This window comes from Haliotis rubra, unplaced genomic scaffold (genome assembly GCF_003918875.1).
Source record: "Haliotis rubra isolate DU_JTF1 unplaced genomic scaffold, ASM391887v1 Scf3, whole genome shotgun sequence".
In the NCBI taxonomy this organism is placed as follows: Eukaryota; Metazoa; Mollusca; class Gastropoda; order Lepetellida; family Haliotidae; genus Haliotis; species Haliotis rubra.
This window is the reverse complement of record NW_025766968.1, coordinates 1,636,830-1,661,317: the sequence shown is the minus strand read 5'-3', so window position 1 is coordinate 1,661,317 and position 24,488 is coordinate 1,636,830. Positions and strand designations below refer to the sequence as shown.

The 24,488-nt window shown below is 39.6% G+C and overlaps 1 protein-coding gene across 1 annotated transcript in view; it reads right to left on the bottom strand.

Annotated features, from left to right (window-relative positions):
* Positions 1-8,610: 8,610 nt before the first annotated feature.
* LOC124282502 (NT-3 growth factor receptor-like) overlaps positions 8,611-24,488 on the bottom strand; it is a 94,374-nt gene continuing 78,496 nt past the window's right edge. The window contains exons 5-12 of the mRNA XM_046718511.1: positions 24,024-24,172; positions 20,355-20,639; positions 18,906-19,081; positions 12,856-13,099; positions 12,165-12,471; positions 11,268-11,505; positions 10,209-10,367; positions 8,611-9,240 (exon numbers count right to left, since the gene is read on the bottom strand). Coding sequence (XP_046574467.1) covers positions 9,055-9,240; positions 10,209-10,367; positions 11,268-11,505; positions 12,165-12,471; positions 12,856-13,099; positions 18,906-19,081; positions 20,355-20,639; positions 24,024-24,172 — 1,744 coding nt within the window. The 3' untranslated portion in view covers positions 8,611-9,054. The remainder of the gene's footprint in view (positions 9,241-10,208; positions 10,368-11,267; positions 11,506-12,164; positions 12,472-12,855; positions 13,100-18,905; positions 19,082-20,354; positions 20,640-24,023; positions 24,173-24,488) is intronic.

Below are 24,488 nucleotides of genomic sequence, written 5' to 3'. Positions count from 1 at the left end.
TTCAATGTTTGTTTGCGATATAAGCTATGCGTGTCACCTGTATTGCTGGGTGTGGTGTGTTTGGGGAGAGTGTACATAGGTAACATGACCAATGTATTCAGTCCAAGCAAGCGGGCGTATGTTATCAATGTTAGTTGTGCATATACTCATGGAAACCAATAAGGGAACACATGAAAGTACAAGTATTCCTTTGTTCTTTCCAGGTTTCTTCACAAGGTATGTATTCCACTGTGGGGGGAATTCGGGAAATAAATAAAGGAACACTGATACTTTCATGTGTTCCTTTATTCGTTTCCATGAGTATACATACATCATCAAGTTTGTGTGACGAGGATTGATTCGTGACAGATTCGAGAATGCTGAATAAATTATAGTCACTTATATTTTGTTGAACTAACTACCAAAATATGTCGTTTTGTGGTGATGTAACGAGATTGTGCTCTATGTTTGATTAAATATAGAATGAGTAGTTGCGTAGGTAGGATTTATTCATGTGTGAGTGAGTGAATTTAGTTTTACGCCGCACTGAACAATATTCCAGCTATATGACGGCGGTCTGTAAATAGTCTGGACCAGACAATCCAGTGATCAACAACATGATCATCGTCCTACGCAATTGGGATACGATGACACGTGTCAAACAAGTCAGCGAGCCTGATCACCCGATCCCGTTAGTCGCCTGTTACGACAAGCATGGGTTACTGAAGATCAATTCTGACCCGGATCTTCACGAGTATATTCACGTGTACGTCTGGAATGATGTTTACTTACGCCACATTCTATCGCAAGGATGTCATGAAGGTGTCGTTTGTGTTTATTTTTTTAAAGCAGTATTGACATATGTACGAAAAGGAATATTTATAGACAAGTGATATTTTCTCCACTTCAAGTACAAAATGTCCAAATTGGGATCATTACCAGGGCTCCCTTCCACAAATCAATTTAAGCGCTACCTCTGCGGTAAGCCAATGTGAGTCATGTGAGTTACAATCACCTAAGGCCAATGATCCCTTTGGTGAACCGGACCCTTATGATTTGTCAGAGAAATTCCGGTATAGAAATCCGAACATTGATAACATCTGAAATGCGTACCGTAGCTACCTCAGTTATATCACATGCTGTTCAGATTTCATGCGCAATCCGACCATGAACGATGGGCAAAGTCAGTTCTTATCCAGTTTTCTTCTCACAACACCAGACAATATATGGACTGCGTGGAATACATATTGCTCCATTTCCTTTTACAGTTTAGAATATTGCTAAAAAGGTGAACATTTGGGTAGGATGGTTTCGTGATCTATCAGGCTATGATGCAAGACATTTCCTGTTTAATACCTCAATGAGCAATATATTTCAGCTATACTGACGCCAGTCTGTAAATATTCCAGTCTGGACCAAAGAATGTAATAAACGAAACGTTGAACAATGATCCGTATGGTCGGTTGTGACGACTCAGGAAAATCACCGAGCTAGACTAAGGCTTAGTCTCTGAATATATATATTTTTGATAGTAACAAACAAGCCCATTTATATTGAAAAGGAGCCCTAGGGAGGAACCTGAGGAAATCTAGACTTGCTTTATTGAGGGCTTTGGCACTGCAGAGAGGGCTTGGCAGTAGGGAAAATAATGTGGTTCAGGGACTGTGAGACAGACTACATTGTAGGGAGGGCTTGGCAGTAGGGAAAATAATGTGGTTCAGGGACTGTGAGACAGACTACATTGTAGGGAGGGCTTGGCAGTAGGGAAAATAATGTGGTTCAGGGACTGTGAGACAGACTATCACCGAGCCTAACCACTCTCTTATAAACATGGAGTGCTGGCGACATCTAACAAGGGTTCCCCAGTTGGGCCCCGATTTTTAAAACACATGATAATATTTTCCCAATCATCTGTCATTAACATTGCATCGTCCTCTGAATATTCATGATGTTGAAAACTGTTAGTTCGTTGTGTCAGTGAGTGAGTGAGTTTAGTCTCACGCTGCTTTTAGCAATATTCCAGCAGCATCACGGCGGGGGGACACCAGAAATGGGTTTCACACATTGTACCCATGTGGGGAATCGAACCCGGGTCTCGGCGTGACTAGCGAACGCTTTAACCACTAAGCTACCCAACTGACCTCGAAACATTGTGAAACGGGAAGCGATACTTTGTTTGCATAGTGGGTGAGTGAGTGAAGGAGCGAGTGGTCACATCTCAAACAACGTTGTCTCCCTGTCTCTCTTAGTGCCAGTAGACTAAGTTCTAAACATTACTAGTGAAGCCCTTTTCTGGTGTCCCCCGCCGTGATATTGCTGGAATATTGCCAAAAGCGGCGTAAAACCAAACTCAGTCAGTCAGTCAGTCTAAACATTACTTCAATTTCCAGAGTTCGGATTTACGCCGCTTTTAGCAATATCCCAGCAATATCACGGCCGGAGACACCAGACACGGGCTTCACACATTGTACCCACGTGGGGAATCGAACCCCGGTCTTTAGCATCCAACCACCCTTGTTTGCGTAGTCACCAGACGTAGTACTATGACTCGAACAATTTGTTTACTGAAATGTATAGGTAAGGGAGTGAGTTTAGTTTTACACTGCACTCAGCAATATTCCAGCTATATGACGGCGGTCTGTAAATAATCGAGTCTGGATCAGACAATCCAGTGATCAACAGCATGAGCATCGATGTACGCAATTGGGATACGATGACGTGTCAACCAAGTCAGCAAGTTTGACCACCCGATCCCCTTAATGGCCTCTTACGACAAACATGGGTTACTGATCATCAATTCTGACCCGGATCTCCACGGGTTACTGAGGTGTATAAAGATCTCGACAATGTGTCAAATATTACGTTAGCTCACATATTTATTTACAGGGAAACTATAGTTTCCTTAAACACCGTATGAGAACATGTAATGAACTAATTTGAGCGGACGTGCCATCCACATTCGCAACTTCATTCTTCGAGAATATAAGGTTTGGTTTGGTCGGTTGTTGTTTAACGCCCCACTCAGCAATATTCCAGCTAAGGACGGCCGTCTGTAAATAATCGAGTCTGGACCCGACAATCCAGTGCCAACCAAGTCAGAGAGTCTGACCACCCGATCCCGTTTGTCGCCTGATGATCAATTCTAGGTTGCTGAAGATCAATTCTAACCCGGATCTTCACGTGGGGAATCCCCATGTGGGGAATCGAACCCGGGTCTTTAGCATCCAACCACCCTTGTTTGCGTAGTCACCAGACAGTCAGTAACTCGAACAATTTGTTTACTGAGATGTATAGGTAAGTGAATGAGTTTAGTTTTACGCCGCACTCAGCAATATTCCAGCTATATGGCGGCGGTCTGTAAATAATCGAGTCTGGACCAGACAATCCAGTGATCAACAACATGAACATCGATCTGCGCAAATGGGAACCGATGACATGTGTCAACCAAATCAGAGAGCCTGACCACCCGATCCCGTTAGTCGCCTCTTAGGACAAGCATGGGTTACTGAAGGTTCATTCTAACCCGGACCTTGACGGGTATTAGAATAAAAGACGAACATCAGGTAATAACAATGACTTTATTCTAACAAGTTGTTTGACATATTTCTGCAAAACACAACACGGATTTCAAGAACTAATGTAACACAGCAGTAGCTGCCAGAAAGGCCCATCAGTACCCACCGTTGCCACGACGTCGTCAAGACGTCGTCACGCTGTCGCAGTAAGCACTCTTTAAGGAAAGCATTAACCGGTACTCATTCTACTAGGTGCTGGGAATATTTTCCAAAAACAATACAGCCTATGTAAAAAGTAAACAAAAACATCCACATTGGAAAAAAACAAAACAATTGGACGTCATTGCAGATTACAAAAAGCATACTTTTATTTTATCGTCGGCGACATCCCAGCCATACGAACGGAGAGATTGTATTGTTCTAATTACGCTCTGAAGTCCTCTGGGATGTTGCTTTTAAAGGTAACAGTCCAGTTAATGGTATACGGGAATATAGATTATGAAAATGCTTAATCGCGATATATTATATCATTTATGGGATCGATTGCATACAAAAAGGTTCATCAAGGATGATTGTTGCAAAAGGCGTGAAGCGCGGTCAGTATTTGTAATTGCCGTTGAGAATAGTACTACCTGCCATTAGACTTAATGATATCGCTTCTGAACATAGCGGGGGCGGTGGGGGTAGCTTAGTGGTTAAAGCGTTCGCTCATCATGCCGAAGGTCCGGGTTCGATTCCCCACATGGGCACAATATGTGAAGCCCATTTGAGTGAGTGAGTTTAGTTTTATGCTACCGATAGCAATATTCCAGCAATAGCACAGTGGGGGACACCAGAAATGGTATTCACACATTTTACCCCTGTGGTGAATCGAACACGGGTCTTTAGCGTGACTAGCGAACGCTCTAACCACTAGGCTACCCCAACCCCTTCAATTTCAGGGAATGGTAGGGTTTGCACAAAAGTGTATGTTATTAACGGCAATAATTATACCGATGTAACTGAGTGTTATTTAGAAAAGTGTAGTGTACATATAAATCCAGAAGCATTAAAAATTGGGACCTTCATCTGTCAGATACCATAAAATGATATATGGTTTTTGGATCAGTGGGCCAATTTGGCATTTTATTATTGGAACCATTGTCATAAGTGTTGAATAGGATCTTTGGTTAAGCGGAAACAGGGCTCCGTGAGTTATTGGGTTAATAAATAACAATCTATTTCTGTGCCCATGATACATGAGATGTAGGCGACATGGATGACCTATCGATCAACGACACCTCAACTCAGAGTGAAGAATTGCGTCAATTCGTTGGCAGTCCGAAATCGGCTCTTATGGGACCACTCATTATTACACTGGCGGGGTTGTGGTGACCGCATGTACTCATTTACAGTACAAAATCCCTCCTTTACTGACTGTTGAAGCTACCCATGTTCATAACCTACCCATCTGACAAAAAAACCCCACCCCCCACCCCACCCCACACACCTCCACTCACCCCTAACCCTGCCGTTCCCTCCGCCCCCCCTCATAATAATTGACCGTTCCATTTCCAGCACCCGAGGAATTCACAACGAATGGTGACAAATACCGACGACCAGCGTCAGTAAAGTCTGCCTTTAAACCAAAATAAGATTTATGATACACCAGCACTGTATAAACCAAAATATGTAAGTCAGAACCGGCATTTCATCACCTCAACTTCCTTAATACATGAACCTGACATTCTGTTTCAAGCTGTGGTATGTCTAGTATTTTGGGCGTAAATAAGATTTGGTAGAGAGACCAATGATCTCCCCATGGCTCTGACTCCATCATGGTAAACTCAAACTCCATCATGGTAAACTCAAACTCCATCATGGTAAACTCAAACTCAAACTCCATCATGGTAAACTCAAATTTCATCATGGTAAACTCAAACTCCATCATGGTAAACTCAAACTCCATCATGGTAAACTCAAACTCAAACTCCATCATGGTAAACTCAAACTCCATCATGGTAAACTCAAATTCCATCATGGTAAACTCAAACTCCATCATGGTAAACTCAAACTCCATCATGGTAAACTTAAACTCCATCATGGTAAACTCAAACTCAAACTCCATCATGGTAAACTCAAACTCCATCATGGTAAACTCAAACTCCATCATGGTAAACTCAAACTCCATCATGCTCCATCATGGTAAACTCAAACTCCATCATGACACGACGTTACTAACTATGAGCCACAAAAATCCACAACAGAAACGGAATGAAATAAGTATACGTTTTTGCAGAATGTTCTCGAAGCAATATCTGTTTTATTAAGTCATAGAAATTACAAAATATCAAATACGTATCTGTCTTGTTACTTCCTGGGGAGTACAAAATGCACAAAACTCCCCATTTGAAAACAGTTTTTAAAAAAAATATAAAAATATTCCCAGTATCCAATAATCACAAGTTAATCCGAGATCTGTTCTTCCGTTGTGTGTTCCAATAGCAAATTATCCCAAACACATAGAAACATATTTTTTAAGTTTCTGAAAAAAATAATAATCAATATTTACATTTTTGTTGCATTTTGTATGTTTGCTTGTTTATTTAAGGTAATTCAGTCATTATTTACATGTTATTTTACATGATATAATACTATGGACTAACCCACACATTTATTTGTACAGCGATTCGTTCTCCAGTTCGAACAATATCAGCTTACTATTATTTTGGTCCAACGACCTTTCACTGTAAAACACCTAGTAACGTCTTGGAGAAACTACATATGCGCTATAATTCACTATGTACAGATAAATGACTATATCCGTGTGGAAATTGTTACTGTGGAAATTCCGTGCAGTAAGGCCTCGTCAGTCTGTGTGTGATACAGTAAGATACACGTACTTCCCCCTTTCAATCTATATAAAGTATATATATACAATCCAGGAAGGTTGAAACTGAAAAATAAATCTCTTATTGTTCATAATCCGCTGTTTGGTGTGGCGCCACAAAGTATTCTTTGCACTATGACTGTCTTAGTGCTAAAATAGATTTATTGAATAGCGCTAGTTCTTCTTCATACTTTACTTTCATTGTCAAAACGTTAACATAATCCAAGCACAGGCAAATTGTAGCGCAAAAAGGGTTGCGCAACAAAAAGAAAATGACCAGTCTATTCATATGCGAGCGAAGCGAGCAAACCTTTGCTCGTTTCGCTCGCATATGGGAAGACTGGTCATTTTCTCCTTGTTGCGCAACCCTATTTGCGCTACAATTTGCCTGTCATCCAAGCCATGGTGTCGTAAAGTTATTTCATAATAAGTCATCTTTGTGCAATAACGAATTTTCACTGAAGGTTAACATTTTTAGTACAATTCATGCATATTTATATTCAGCAAATATTAAAAGATTTAATTGCAAACAAAAGTCTTTATCACAAATTGGCTAAATGCATATATTACCAATTTACAATATCTTGGCATCACAATTGCTTTGGGTGGACAAAATACCTTCTTCATGAACACCGTCGCAGAGCTATATACATCCATCAACTCCAGATTATCTGGACATTAGCACAACGAATCCTAGTTACTCCGACACTGTTCCAATTAAAATCGACTGTAGAGACATTTTTTCAGGAATTAATTAATTTCTGCCATAATTACATAGATACTTTCGCTAACAACAATCGCCAGATTAACAGGTGTTTTGTATACATGAAATGACCCTATCTAACAAGCCACCTCATAAGTCGACCCACGTCAAAATCCGGAGTCTGCACATCCTGTACCCGGAAAACAGATTTTAAGGCCGACTGTCACACAGTCCCAGAACCGCTATATTTCCCCCACCGCCCAGCCCTTTCTGCAATGCAATGCAATGCTCTAAATGAAATAAGTCTAGATGTCCCCAGGTCTCCCTTCTCACTGGGGCTCTTTTTCAATTTAATGGAATTATTTGTTTCAAACAAATATATCTTTAGGGACTTATTCTATGATGGTGGAGGTGAGTGAGTGAATATAGTTTTACGCCGCTTTTAGCAATATTCCAGCAACATCACGGCGAGGGACACCAGAAATGGGCTTCACACATTGTACCCATGTGGAGAATCGAACGCGGGTCTTCGGCGTGACGAGCGAACGCTTTAACCACTAGGCCACCCCACCGCCCCCGGTGGGGGTGAAAATGGTTTGCGATATAGCCTCTTCCAATGCGTTCTACATTACATGTCCAGCCAACGTACTCATAATCAGGCCGATGAAGAACTATTGCTTTTAAGGCCATTGGTAATAAATATTGTCAGAGCTGGAGGATGGGCACATCCTCGGCCATCCAGGGTTTATCATCCCCACACCAGTATGATAAATACCCTTGCCTCATTTGGTTTTGGTTGTCTCCACCCACCGGATTATAACTTATTGGATTCGGAAGAATAGAGAGTCCTCGTCACTGATTGTTATTTTCAAAATCGTGTGCGAAGTTGGCGTTAAGGAAGATGGATATCTGCAAAAAGGTGTCATAATAGCAGTTCAAAGGCCACTGTTTTCCGTTTGGGCCTACCACTAAAGAAATTTAGCAGTATAAATTCCTGAGTGTACAAAATTTTCAGCTGATAAACAAAGATATAAATAAATAAAAACAACTTTAACTGGTATTAGATATACCTGGTACAGAAACTGAATTAAGTGGAACACTGCAAACCATGTAAGCCCCATCAACTTGAAAGACAATCGTTTCGTCGTATGTTCTGTCCATATTATACACTTACCATACTCTGAGCATGTGTTTTTGAGCAAACGCCTCAGTACCAACCCTGATTATGAACATCATTAATATTTATGTACAGTTACAAGTTCCTTTGGCCCATCTCTGAACAACACAACAAATTGTATGTTATAACAACATACAGCTAATGTGTTGCAGATTGCTTGAGATACTATCTAGCCAATCACACAATTCTTTTGGTTCGAGAACAGTTATTGATGACACTGCTGAGCTAGTACTGCCGGTCCGAAATTGCCGAGCCGACACTACTCAACTGATACTGCTGAGCTGATATGGCCGAGCCGACTCTGTTCAGCTGCCACTGCTTGACATTGCCGGGCCGGCACAGTTGAACCTACACTACCAAGCCGACACGTCTGCGCCGACACTGTTCAGATGACACTGCTAAACCGACACTGCTCAGCTGACACTTCCTGCATATCATCATGACAATGTGACCACATTTACATCAGCATTCTGAAAGCCCAGGCATGTGTTCCCCCGCCTCGAATAAACATACCCTGGGTGCCGAGGATGATCCAAAACACGAGTGTGACGTCTTTGAACGCACAAATGGAACCAATCTGTACACTCTTCGTCTGGTGCTGGATTCATTTGAAACATGCATGGCTGTAATTCATCTGAATCAGATCCTTGAAAGATCCATTTGAACTGTCTTTGAAATTCATGTGGTTCATTTTTCAATGCACGTTCATTGGAATCAGGTAAGGCTGTTCTCCATTAGACTATGTGCACCTTGGACCATCGTCCAGCATGTGACTGCCAGTTTTACCAATCCTGCCCTCCCTTCATGTTTCTCATGCTATCAAGTCGAGATAGGTCGGTTCCTTGAGACACAGACTGTCCAGGCGTTTGTGGATTTCCTTCATCGTCAGCCTCTCCGTCGGCTGCCGCTTCCAACACCCCAACATCATCTTGTACACGTCATCTGGACTTATCTGGGGGCAGTCAAGCAGGTGCCCGTTCTGAATGCATTGTATGACCTGCAACAGAAGGTCAGTCATATTAAACATGATAGTGACAGTTGTATATGTCACGTGCAGCAATATTAAATCTTTATGACGATATATACTATAAATAATCATATCTATGGGTGAGTTTAGTTTTACGCCGCACTCACCAAAATTCCAGCTATATGGCAGCAGTCTGTAAATAATCGAGTCTGGACCAGGCAGTCCAGTGGTCAACAGCATGAGCATCGATCTACGCAATTGGGATACGACGGCATGTGTCAACCAAGTCAGCGAGCCTGACAACCCGGTCCCATTAGTCGCCTCGTACGACAAGCAAGATCATTTTAACCCGGATCTTCATGGGCTTGGTATCATGAGAATACAAGCCACCAAAACTATTGTCTTAACAACAAGATACATGTTCGAAAGGAAGCATACAATGTACAACTTCGGCTATGTCATGTGCGTCACAAGAGCAACGTTTGGCGCAGTAATGTACGTGAGCAATGTTCCATGCTGGTAGTGAAGTCAGTAGCCACGCTGTTTGGGTTCGATGGCATGGAATCAGCCATGTTGTTCAGCCTGATCAACTGATAATGCTGAATGAGACTTATTACAACCTAGCATTCCAATGTGGATGTGATGCTAGGTATAACCAACCGACCAGCCAATCAACCAACCAGCCAACCAACCAACCAACCAACCAACCAACCAACCAGCCAGCCAGCCAGCCAGCCGACCGACCGATCGACCGACCGACCGACCAACCAACCAACCAACCAACCAATCAAACATTCATTCATTCATTCATTCATTCATTCAATCAATCAATCAATCAATCAATCAATCAATCAATCAATCAATCAATCAATCAATCAATCAATCAATCAATCAATCAATCAATCAATCAATCAATCAATCAATCAATCAAAGAAACAAACCTACTACACAGACAGACATATGGCATTTATATGGGCATGTATGTTGTTATACCATACCTCTATATTGGACAGTTCGTAGTAAGGCTGTTTCCCGTATGTGAAGATCTCCCACATTACAACACCGAAACTCCACACATCGGACTCAACTGTGAAGGTTCGATACAGTAGACTTTCCGGAGGCATCCAGCGGACCGGCAACATGGCTGTGCCCCCGACCTGAAGGACAAGGTTACACTGGCTGACAACCGAGGTGAGAGTAAGGTTGGTTTCACGACATAACCTGCATACATATAGTGACATGCATCCTAGTGTATTTGAAGGGTGGGGGGTAGGGGTGGGGGTTTGTCATAGTTTTAACTTTAACAGGTTCTAGTCAACCCTACAGAGAAACTATGTAACATAGATACCCGACACGGACACGTGTAGAATCTCCGAACCAGGGAAACAAAAAGTACCATCTTTTATTGTCTGGTATCAAGGATTGAACCACCAACACCAGAAAGACGCTCCATCCAAATTTTATTCCAAAGTATTGTATTGTAAAATATATTTAAAAACTCCCTATCCCAAGAATACGAAACCGTTGGTCCATATTGCTCTGTCCCCTATCCTGAGGTGGTAGCATGCCCAAGACCTAGTCATCGAGCTCACACCTTAGTTAGTGTTGGTGTTCAATTTCAAAGTCATGACAATGTACATACACAACTGGTACAAATAATACAAAATACAAAATACCCCCGCCCCTAAAAACCCAAAAAAAACAAAAACAAACAAACCCCACAACAAACGTAAAAAAAACAAAACAAAAAACAACCAACAAAACCAACAAAAACAAACAAAGCAACAAAAAACAACAACAAAAAACAACCAAAAAACAACAATAAACAAACCAAAAACAACACAAAAACAAAACAAAACAAACAAACAACAACAACAACAACCGTTTTAAATAATTAAAAAATGGATTCTATGGAACATCACTGTCTATATTATTCCAAATATATTAGGCAAAACACCACCTATTCGTAGTCCAGCTGGGACCCTAACAGGCCTAACCAGCGATTTGGTTAACCAAAAGGGGTCAGCACCTCCGTCACGTTGCTGTACAACACCTACCCTGTAGTAGTCGGTGCTGTAAACATCCCGTGACATGCCGAAATCCCCGATCTTCACTATAAGCTTGTCATCCACCAGACAGTTCCTGGTGGCCATGTCGCGGTGGACGAAGTGCTGGGATGCTAGGTAGTCCATGCCGGTGGCGATCTGGTTGGAGATGTGTAGGAGCTGTGTGATGGTGAGCGCAATGTTTTGTTGCGCTCCTTTACAGATCACTGACGAGTCCGGGCCGTGTGATCTGTGATCAATCAATCAATCAATCAATCAATCAATCAATCAATCAATCAATCAACCAATCAATCAACCAACCAACCAACCAACCAATCAATCAACCAACCAACCAACCAACCAACCAACCAATCAATCCAACCAACCAACCAACCAACCAACCAATCCATCCATCCATCCATCCATCCATCCATCCATCCATCCATCCATCCATCCATCCATCCATCTATCTATCTACTGTTGCCCGTTCTTCGTGAGCAATAAACGCCGTTACCACCATGCAACCATACTGCTTTTAATTGTTAAGTTTCAATATCATTCAATGTTCAAATTTGATTAGACTCGTGAAGATCCTGGTTATAATTGATTTTCAGCACCCCATGCTTGTCGCAAGAGGCGACTAACGGGATCGGGTGGTGAGGCTCGCTGACTTGGTTGACACATGTCATCGCGTCCCAATTGCGTGGGTCGATGCTCATGATGTTAATCACTAGATTGTCTGGTCCAGACTCGATTATATACAGACCGCCGCCAAATAGCTGGAATATTGCTGAGTGCGGCGTTAAGCAACATACAAATAATGTACTTGTTACAAAACAAATATGTTGATGTTGAAGGGCTTGATCAGTGTCAGTTCATACTTTAATGAAAAATATAAAAAGTTCCTACCTCAAATAGTTATTTAAATCTCCATTGGACATGAACTCGAATATCATCATATAGTTCTCATTGTTTTGGGAAACTCCATAAAACGTCACAATATTGTCATGTTGGAGGTTAGCCAGAAGCTCTGCTTCTCTGTCAAAGTCTTTCATCACGGATTCACTTGTTGCATCTTTGAGAGTCTTGATTGCGATGAGAGTTACTTCCCCTTCTTCAACAAGCCCAGTGCATGTTCCAAGATAAACGCGTCCAAACGCACCTTCTCCGAGTTCTCGCAAAAAACAGATTGTTTCTGGTCGAATAGTTCTCAGTGCTGAAAGGTTAAATGTGACACTATTAATATGTGAATATGGTTTTACACCGCTTTTAGCATATAGTAGCGGTTTTATATGAACACACCAAATCTGATAACCATTTGTCTGGCATGGGTGAATCAGGATTTAGCTATGTCTATCATTTGAAGTTTACTAAGCCAGAAGTTTATGGCATAAATATATTTAAAGGAACTGTGAATTTTGAAAGCGACTGTTATTAATCAGTACATATTTTTCTGAAGTCAATGATTAATTTACAAATAGTCTTGATATTGGAACACTGGGATGATATTGCAAACCCAATCATAGCACACTGGCACCTGTGCATATAGTTGAAGTTTGTGTCTCATTTCTGTCAAATATCACATCATATATACACCTACTTGAATTATTCCTGTAAGCAGTTTTCTGCATATAATTAGGGTTTTCAATCAAATGAAGACTATTGAGAGGTGCTGCTTCCAGGAGTAGTCCGCCCTTGGTGACCTTCGGCCCCATGACCCCCTTGTTCCGATTATGGAATGTGGCCTGGCGATTGATCTTTCTTCTGTGCCGACGTACACAAACGACGAGCGTTATTGTGAACGCCAGGATGATTGCTGTAGCAGATGCTGTTACGATGACAGTCTGGAAGGGGAATTATCATGGTATCAGTTACCACATCATTCTAGCACCGTAGTGCCCATTCCACTTAAACCCAAAGCAAGGGAGTTAACTGACTATAACAGTTTAATTTCCTCGACCGGAATTACGGAGTTGTGGCCGGATCAGAGAACCTGTGCTTTGTCCCCTTGTATACTACGGAATGTCGCATTAAGTGAAAACAAAACAAGAATACACACACATTAATTTGTGAATACATTCAGTATGACATCGCCTCTTACTATTTTAAAGTCGTCCGTATTCTTCACTTTGGGCTGTGAAGTGCTTGTCACTTTGGGCCGGGAGGGTGGTTTTGGGTTCGGGAAACGGTGGGGTCTTTCAGGGTGCCCTGAAATTTAAAGAAAAATATCACCATAATTGCGTAAGTTGTGTTCGTAGCCGCTCTTAACAGTGTTCCAGCTACATAACAAAAGCCTGAAATGAAGCAGGTTTCATTAGTGAAACCCATGAGTGAAACCCATAGATATAGAGGTATGGTGTTGATACACCTAGGAACAATGTGGGGCATGCCAAGTTTCACACCACGACCGGAGGCAAATTGCGTCACGTTAAAAGAGTGGGCCATCTCTACCCTATCTGAGATAAAAACATATTCTTGTTTCATCTGCTCGGATATCAATGTCATAAAACAAAACAGAAGATTAAGTACACAAAAACTGTCATTAGTTATGAAAAAGTCATTAAAAATGGTGTTACAATATATGCCCATGTATAACAGAAATTTGATAATTATTTCCATAAATAATATTAACGTATTCCAAAGGATAGATAATATCTACTTAATAACAAACAAATCACCGTAAATATTTGTAAAAAAGGGATGTTATAAATATAAACAGAAGGAAGAATAAAAGTACACAAGCCATTGTCACAAAACGTGAAGAAACAGAAATTCACAGATTGTTTTCTTCGGCTGTTTTTAATATGGCAACCAGGACTGCGACTTAAGCATTCTCGTAAAATAATAACATACTTGCACACGTTTGTCTATAGATGGAGAGTTGGGGATTTATATGTACATGCCCGAGCCATTCCAAACATTATGGTTTGGTGTTATAAAGAATAACATATTCATTCGTCACCACTCGCTCCTTTCCGTAACCTCCAAGAAGCTATTCGGCTTGTTCCGGAATAACACGAGCTTGTCACGAATGTAACATATTGTTACGAACCGTACGCGGAGTGATCCATCTCATAGTTTAACGTTGGAAAATAGTTCCAGATTATGTTTTTAATAATTGTGACAGCCACCTGGTGGAGCAGTTCGTAAGTATTCATAGTCAAGGATTAAATCGACAACCTGACAAGTGGGATCGCTCCTGAATGATGCACCAAGCCATGCCATAGATCCTGTGTTAGTGATGCTCTTCAAACATTAGGCCCCGATTTCTCGAAACAAACTTAAGTTTTTACTCAAATTTCAAAGTGAGTTTGACAATTTAAAACAACTGAATTCTTAAATTAAACGCATTTTTTAAATAAAAAAGCCCAATCAACTTAAGTGATCTATCCACCAAACTCAAATTGTCTGCTATGTTTGAGTTTAATATCAATTTCAGTTCATTCTGTGAAATGCATTTTCTCAAATTTGAGTAAAAACTCTAACTTAAGTCAAAACTAAGACATATGTTTGTTTCGAGAAATCGGGGCCAAAAATGTTCGAACAGCAACAAAGGCACTAATGTTACTTTTACACTAGGTGTTCGGAATTAATCAGTTGCTATGGCAACAAATCTCCAGACTAAACATTCCCTGCTATAGGATTTACGGCTTTGAACGTCTAATTTAATCAATTCAGACACTGAATGTCCGTTGTCTGCATGATGTACAGGTCAAGCAGAGGACATCCTCATGATACTAAAGAAATAAATGTATACAGCACTAGGATAAGGAGTGAGAGACAGCCTAATGGTGTTATTGAACAAGAGGCAGACAGTCTGAAGAGGGCAAGAGGAAAGGTAAAAAGGGGTTTGTGGCATTCAACGACTAATCTACTTGTTGAACTGTTTCATCTACCGTGTTCTACTGATTCTACTATGATCTACAGATTCCACTACTGTTAAATGGAAATCCTATATTTTGTCCTACTGATTCTACAATTGCTTATTTGTGCCACAATAATATACTTAACTTTACTCTTTCTACCATGTACTACTGATTCTAGACCTGTCTACTTGTTCTAATATGATAAAATTAACATAACTGTTTCTACCATGTTCTACTGATTCTAAAATTGGGTACCTGTTCTACTATACTATACTTTCCTTTACTGTGTCGACAATGTACTACTGATTCTAGTCCTGTCTACTATGATAACCTTTACTTTACTCTTTCTACCATGTTCTACTGATTCTAAAATTGGGGACCTGTTCTACTATACTATACTTTCCTTTACTGTGTCGACAATGTACTACTGATTCTAGTCCTGTGTACTATGATAACCTTTACTTTACTCTTTCTACCATGTTCTACTGATTCTAAAATTGGGTACCTGTTCTACTATACTATACTTTCCTTTACTGTTTCGACAATGTACTACTGATTCTAGTCCTGTGTACTATGATAACCTTTACTTTACTCTTTCTACCATGTTCTACTGATTCTAAAATTGGGTACCTGTTCTACTATACTATACTTTCCTTTACTGTTTCGACAATGTACTACTGATTCTAGTCCTGTGTACTATGATAACCTTTACTTTACTCTTTCTACCATGTTCTACTGATTCTAAAATTGGGGACCTGTTCTACTATACTATACTTTCCTTTACTGTGTCGACAATGTACTACTGATTCTAGTCCTGTGTACTATGATAACCTTTACTTTACTCTTTCTACCATGTTCTACTGATTCTAAAATTGGGGACCTGTTCTACTATACTATACTTTCCTTTACTGTGTCGACAATGTACTACTGATTCTAGTCCTGTGTACTATGATAACCTTTACTTTACTCTTTCTACCATGTTCTACTGATTCTAAAATTGGGGACCTGTTCTACTATACTATACTTTCCTTTACTGTGTCGACAATGTACTACTGATTCTAGTCCTGTCTACTATGATAACCTTTACTTTACTCTTTCTACCATGTTCTACTGATTCTAAAATTGGGGACCTGTTCTACTATACTATACTTTCCTTTACTGTGTCGACAATGTACTACTGATTCTAGTCCTGTCTACTATGATAACCTTTACTTTACTCTTTCTGTTCTTCTGATTCTAATCTTGTCTACTTTGTTCTATGATATGCCTAAATCATTGGCTTGTTCTACTATGATATACTTTGCTTTACTCTTTCTACTATGTACTATTGATTCTAGTCTTGTCTACTTGTTCTACTATGATATACTTTGCGTTACTGTTTCTATTACGTCCTGCTGATGCTACTATTGTTTACTTGTCCTACTGTAATATACTTTGCTTTACTGCTTCTGCTATGTTTAACTAATTCTACTATTGTCTGCTTGTGCTAATATGATTTACATTGCTTTACTGTTTCTTTATATAATCGACTGATTTTAATCTTGTTTACTTGTTCTACTATGATATACTTTGCTTTACTGTTTCTATGTGCTACTGATTCTACTATTGTCTGCTTGTACAACTACAATATACTTTGCTTCATTGTGTCTACTATGTTCGACTGATTCTCATCTGTCTACTTGTTCTATTTTGATATACTTTGCTTTACTGTTTCTATGTGCTACTGATTCTACTATTGTCTGCTTGTACTACTACAATATACTTTGCTTCATTGTGTCTACTATGTTCGACTGATTCTCATCTGTCTACTTGTTCTACTATGATATACTTTGCTTTACTGTTTCTATGTGCTACTTTGCTTCATTGTGTCTACTTTGATCTATTGGATGGCCTATTTGCTGTTTTTACTTTGATCTATTGATTTTGCAATAATCTACTGTGCTGTACAGATTCTACTCTTGTCACTACTGATTCTACTGTTGTCTTAGGGTTTTACTACATTCTACTGATTCCACCATTACCAAGTGGATCTACAGTAATCTACATTGTGTACTATTTTCAACTACTTCTACAAATATCTTCCGGCCTTTTATAACGCACTTTTATCACCATTCAAAAATTTAAAAAAAGTTTCATGAATATATTTACATGGACTGTAAACTCCTAGTCTATTGTCCGTTTGCAGGAAATGTTCCGGTCTGACTGAAACAAGCTATAGTAGTTTCAAAACATAATCAAAGACTTGATACGGGGAATGAGCATGTGAAGGGATCATGGGTCATGGATCATGAATGTTTAAGCTATAAAATGACATCTTCAGTGGTTATACATACAGACTACAGAATAATTTGAACGGCCACATGGTGTCACGGGACAATCTAATATTACACTATACCTTCAACATTGGCTGTGGCACCTGGTGTTATACAATATTATATGATCTTACAATATGCAGACTGGACATTTGGGAGTAAAAGTAGGAGCTGATAGAGAAAATATCAGCATGATTTCCAAAGGGAACCACAAAGAAACATGTAAATTTTGCATTAATTTGGATAGTAAATTGATACTACATGATTTCACTAAATAATGACTAGTTTAAAATGCGAACATTCCAGACAACACATAAGCAATCAGTGCCTAATTTTCTGTCACAGGACTATAAAAGGCTAGCAGTTGTTGATTAGCCATATATTGAGAATGCCTACAATTCCAATGCTTCGCTAATTGCAATGTCTAGACTGTAATTGGTACTATGCTTCAGGGCTTGAAACTCTTGCAGAAGAAACAAGCGGAAATGTAGAATGTGAATCAAGAACCAAACTACATTGTACATCATTATCGGCTGTCCTGGACATCACAAACACACATCCACAAACATGTTGTCATTTTACAATGACATGATCAAACACACTGTCATTATGCTGTTATATCAACAAACAGACTGTCATTATACTGTGTTATCAACATGCCTATTGCCCTGTGACGTCAACAGACACACTGTCGTTTACCGTGACATCATCAAACACACTGTCAGCATGGCCACTTTACGTCACAAATACACTGCCATGATACTGTTACACCACCAGACACACATTTACCTCCAAGCTGAACATAAACACAAATCTTCCATGATACAGATAGACCAATACATCCATGACACATAAAGACCCATACATCCATGATACAGATAGACCAATACATCCATGACACATAGAGACCCATGCTTCCATGATACGGATAGACCAATATATCCATGACACATAGATATCCATATGTTCATGATACAGATAAACCAATACATCCATGACACATAAAGACCCATACATCCATGATACAGATAGACCAATACATCCATGACACATAGAGACCCATGCTTCCATGATACGGATAGACCAATATATCCATGACACATAGGTATCCATATTTTCATGATACAGATAAACCAATACATCCATGACACATAAAGACCCATACATCCATGATACAGATAAACCAATACATCCATGACACATAGATACATATATTTCCGTGTCATATCAACACATACAGTACCATAACACATAAACACCTCCACTCCCATGACACATATACCATCGTTAAAACAATTTGAAATGCAAGACACGTGCCACATATTGACATGCCTTCGTAACTTACGTATTTTATTTTGATGCCCTGATATGTAGATGTTCCTTTGGTCCATTCCATATGTATTGTTGACGATGATGGTATACGTTCCGCCGTAGTGGTAATTCGCTGTTTCAAATTCGAGAGAGCCCCGTACCAGGCCAGGATAGATCGTGAAGTTAGAGCCTAATATCCCCTTTCTGTTCAGAACTTTGTTATTAAACAACCACTGAATAGAAGACTCGGGCCAGCCGTGGACTGCATATTTCAGTTTCTGGTCTGTTGCTTCGTTGATGGTCATGTTCACCTTTGTGATTTCCAACCGTGGAGCAGCTGGAATGGACAAAGTATGGAATTAGTGAGGGTTCTCTACACTTTCCATATTCATTTACTGTTTCTACTATGTTCTGCTGATTCTTTTGTTTTTTTGTTATACTGTCATGTACTTTGCTTTACTGCTTCTACTGATTCTACTAGTGCCATTTGTTCCTCTATAAAATACTTTCTTTAAGCGATTCTACTATGTTCTACGGATTCTTTGTTTACTTGTGCTACTATAATACTAATAATAACTAGTGAGGGTGTTTAACACTATTCATATTCATTCCTTCCATATGATGACTGGAGACAACAAAGATTTCTTTCATCCATTGAATATAGAAAACATCCATGTTAGAGAACAACCAGTGTTTTATTTGCTGAAACAAATTCCATTTGATACAACATAAAATAGTGGAGAAAATTATGTGATTCGACTTCTGAAAATCATTGATGACACCAAGTCTTCACGAATACCATGAGCAGACCACTGGACAAATCCGATTTATCTTGCCCGGATTTCCAGCGGATTCAGCCACTGCCTTCAGACTTAAGGTAGGAAATACCCCTCAGACTGAGACATAAAATAGCATGTGGTCCTAATTTCTCTGTTTCCCGTAACCATTTACATGGCATCACACGTATTCTGCAGTATTCGTAATCATGATAATGAGTATCTATAATGCTCTGGATTCCATACATTAGTCCATGCCCAATGTGCTGCACCATTACCGCCTCTTTCAACTGACCAATCTGCTCATTCTCAGCTCCCTGGGATTTATACAATCAAAGCTGAAGGTTGATAGTCACATTACCATCTCAGACTAGCAGAACCCTAAGGATTCATGTGTTTCAGTGTGGGCGAGACTGATGAACTGATGGCCAATAAACTCATAGCTTAGCTTGAGGTATTAGCTGCATCTGGGAACAATGTCGAAGGCCACAGAATGTATTTTCACTACCACAAAGCTCACTAGCAAGACCTCCAAATATGACTTGGCCAAGTGTACAACCATGCTTGACTGTCACAGCTGTTGACAGTCGTAATAGTTGGCTAATTTGGGGATGGTTAGATCGTAAATTTGTTATTCCTGCAATGAGTATCTGTTCAAAACGTTGTTTGTCACCGGAAGTACTAAACAATGTAAGGTCTCGCGAAGTGCCGTGACCTACTTAAGAGGACCGAGACCCGGTTACTTACAGATAGCCGCCATTTTGCTGAAATCCTAGAGTGGGGTGTTACGAAAACAAAAAAACTCCAATAACATCCAAATTACAACAAACTTACAATTGACAAGTATTTCAACTTGAGCTGACACGTTATCGACTTCATTCTCCACGATGCACCGAGGGAGGTTGTTGTGGTCAGAGGAGCTGACATTCCACACCCTCAATTCCTTCACCGTCTCATTGGCGGTGTCCTCGACCGTACTGATCGTGTAGTTAGAAACGAGATTCTTCAATTTCCATCTGACATCCGGTTTAGGACTTCCGATTCCTCTGCATACGAACACAGCGTCCTGCGAGGCGTTGATTGATATTTCAGAGGGCGACGCGTATACATGGGGTGTTTCTGTAACGGGAATTGATTAATATACAGAGACAATGTTTTCGTCACATAATGTCTGGAGTGATCAGTGGGACCAACGAATCGGATTACGTTGACATCAGGATCCGATAAGTATGCATATGAGATTATCAGGAACTACTTTTAATTACATCTTCACTTTAGTGCAATGCCATTTATCTAAACGTTCCCCAAAAGTGGATCTTGTGCTTTTGAAAAGAAAAACATATGAGAGTAAGTTGGCATTATAAAATAACTGCGGCGATTGACACAGACTTTGTATTCGTACGCTGTTTTCAAATTGTACATCATAATGAATGAAAACTGGTCTAAATTCAGAAGGTTCTCTGGGATAGCTTAGTGCTTAAAGCGCCAAAATTCCGGGTTCGATTCCCTACATCGGTACAATGTGTGAAGCACGTGTACATTTATTGGTGTCCCCGCTATGGAATTGCTGGAATATTGCTAAAAGCGGCATAAAACACAATTTAATCACACACTCAGTGGTCTGTAAAGAGATTATCATCTCACGTTTGTTACGAGAGTGTATAGCCAGCACTAAAAAAATACTTATGCATGATGTTATTTTTAAAAATATATACTGATTTATAACTTTTAAAGTTCGTGTAGTACAAAATGCTGATGGCTTTCTCATACACCTTGTTTTTGAAGATCATCAAGTTTAGTTAATAGGCCCAAATCGTAATTGGCGAGTTCAATCATGACATGTCATTGTAAATGAATTTCTTTCCACAGACTTCAATAAAACTGTATATATCTACACCAAATTCCCAAATCCACCATTTATGTTTTACAAACGTTTGCTGGAATGAGTAATGGTAACAAAGACTTAATCGAATTTAATAACTTTGCTTGAAATTTCAATCTCATAAACTCACATTCTTTAGTTTACAATCAGATACCCTCATTTAAGGATGTTTACAATGAAATAATCTCCAAGTACAACATGCTTTTAATTGAACATGAAAGGTAACCAAATCATTTTAATCCAAGGGCCTCTAATTTTTGTTCGAAATTTTGTTTGTATTCGGTCACTTCTTCGAAAAACATTTCCCGTAAAGAGTGTCTGACAGAGTGTTTTTGACATATACGTTCTTTTTTTTCAAGCCTGTTACAAAAAAAAAGAAAAGGGTTTAAAAGAATCCAGTATTTCAACAAATGGTTTTCTAAGACTACCAGTCAACGAAAACACTTCTAATACCATGTTATTCAGAGATAACATTCGATAACATAAACCATGGTATTATTTCGGCATGTGTATTGTATTATTCAGACAGCACTGAACAATAAGAAGTAAGATTATAGGAGAGCCTACATCTCACAGAACAATAAATGCTCTGGTTTGTTAATATATACCGGATGAAAGCGTTGTTTCTGTGTGTCTACAAATATTGGACAACATACAAAAATACCCAATCCTCTGGACATGCGGAGGTGTCTTTTTTCATTTATTTATTTATGAATACAACTCACTAAGCATCTGCCCTGTCTTTGACCCAATGAGTTATCATGGGATGGGCAAAACATCTGCAGTCTATTTTGTTCGACATGCAGTATTAATGAACCAACCCTGCTTGCTGTCACGATACTGAACCAGTTACATCTAATCAAACAGCCGCCAACACTAGAGACGCTGAAACAAGCTACTCTGACGTCACAGTGGCATTACCTAAACGTCAATTACTGTTTGATGTTGTTATATAACAGATACATATATGTATGTATTCAATGAGCGCCATTCACTTTCTCCATTTCTTCATTATACGTAGGTCATTTCTCTCGCATCTTCTTATCTGATCAGTCATCTGTCATTTTTAGCATTCAGTCTCCTATTTCTTGAGCACCAAGTCCTAGCTGCATCAACATTTAAGGTTTTGTTTCTACACGCAACAGTCAGTCTTACTGTATACAGTATAAATCTATCATCTTCCCGCGGCAAGCGTGTCACCAAACTATATCAAAGTTTAGGTTCCACTCTTGCCATTTAAAAGCAACGTTTCTTAGCTCCATCGTGGCCGAACCTTGTGTATAATATGGTTTGTGTCCTTTGTGATGAAAGCATGATATCCAATCAGATCGCTGTTCCACTCCACAAATGCATGTACTCAACGAAGCATGTCTACACGACCATTCCTTGAACCGTAATTATCTATTAACACCAATCCCTTCCTTCAACATCATATTTCTATTCAGCAATCACTTCATTCAAGATCATATTTCTACACAACAATCCCTTCCTTTAACATCATATTTCTACACAACAATCCCTTCCTTCAACATCATATTCCTACACAACCCTTCCTTTAACATCATATTCCTACACAGCAATCACTTCATTCAACATCATATTTCTATTCAGCAATCCCTTCCTTTAACATCATATTTCTACACAACAATCCCTTCCTTCAACATCATATTCCTACACAACCCTTCCTTTAACATCATATTCCTACACAGCAATCACTTCATTCAACATCATATTCCTACACAGCAATCCCTTCCTTCAACATCATATTTCTATTCAGCAATCACTTCATTCAACATCATGTTCCTACACATCCATTCCTTCATTCAACATCATATTTCCACTCAGCAATCCCTTCCTTCAACATCATATTTCTATTCAGCAATCACTTCATTCAACATCATGTTCCTACACATCCATTCCTTCATTCAACATCATATTTCATACACAGCAATCACCCTTCCTTCAACATCATATTTCTATTCAGCAATCACTTCATTCAACATCATGTTCCTACACATCCATTCCTTCATTCAACATCATATTTCCACACAGCAATCCCTTCCTTCAACATCATATTTCTATTCAGCAATCACTTCATTCAACATCATGTTCCTACACATCCATTCCTTCATTCAACATCATATTTCCACACAGCAATCACTTCATTCAACATCATATTTCTATTCAGCAATCACTTCATTCAACATCATATTTCCACACAGCAATCCTTACATTCCACAACCTACCCCCAAACCATAATCTCCACATGGAATATCGCAGTTCTTCACGACGTATCCTTACAACCAGTGCATATTACAAATGAGAGTGATCTTATTATAAATGATCTTATTATAAGTGATCTCATGATATAATAAGAGTGATCTATTCATAGAGTGATATTAAACATGAGAGTCAAGACGCAGAGGCCGAGAAACTATAACTGACTGACTGATAAACTGGCCAAATATCAATATTCCAGCGATATCACAAATGGGCTTACATTATACCCATGCTGGGACTCGAACCATGGTCTTGGGGGTGACGAGCGAACGCTTCAACAACTAAGCTACCCTTCGTCCCCCAAACAACTATATACGGTCTCAATGGTCTCTAGTTCTCACCACAATCCGGGTTCTCCATCTCCGAAACGTGGCGTATGGCCCCATCCTGTATACACATGATCCGTTGATTGTCCAAGAACTTAGATCTCTGTTTTAGTTTCAGCCATTGCATGTTGCAGCTGCATACCAGAGGATTTTCATTGAGGTTCCTGGAGGAAAGTCAAATGTGTGTCAGACAAAACTGTCATTTGATGTTAAACAATCATACCTTGAACGCTTTCGTTAGTGTGCTCCTTTGTTGTTTATCACCGCGATATTCCAGCTAAACATCATCTGTGAATAATCTAGTCTGGGCCGGACAATTCAGTGGGTAACATAATGAACATCGATGTACGAAAAAAGATCAGGATAATATTTGGTCTTCAGCAACCAATACTTATCAAGACTGACGGGATCAGGTGGTCAGGCTTGCCGACTTGGCTGATGCATGTCATAGTAACCTATTTCTATAGATCGATGTTGATG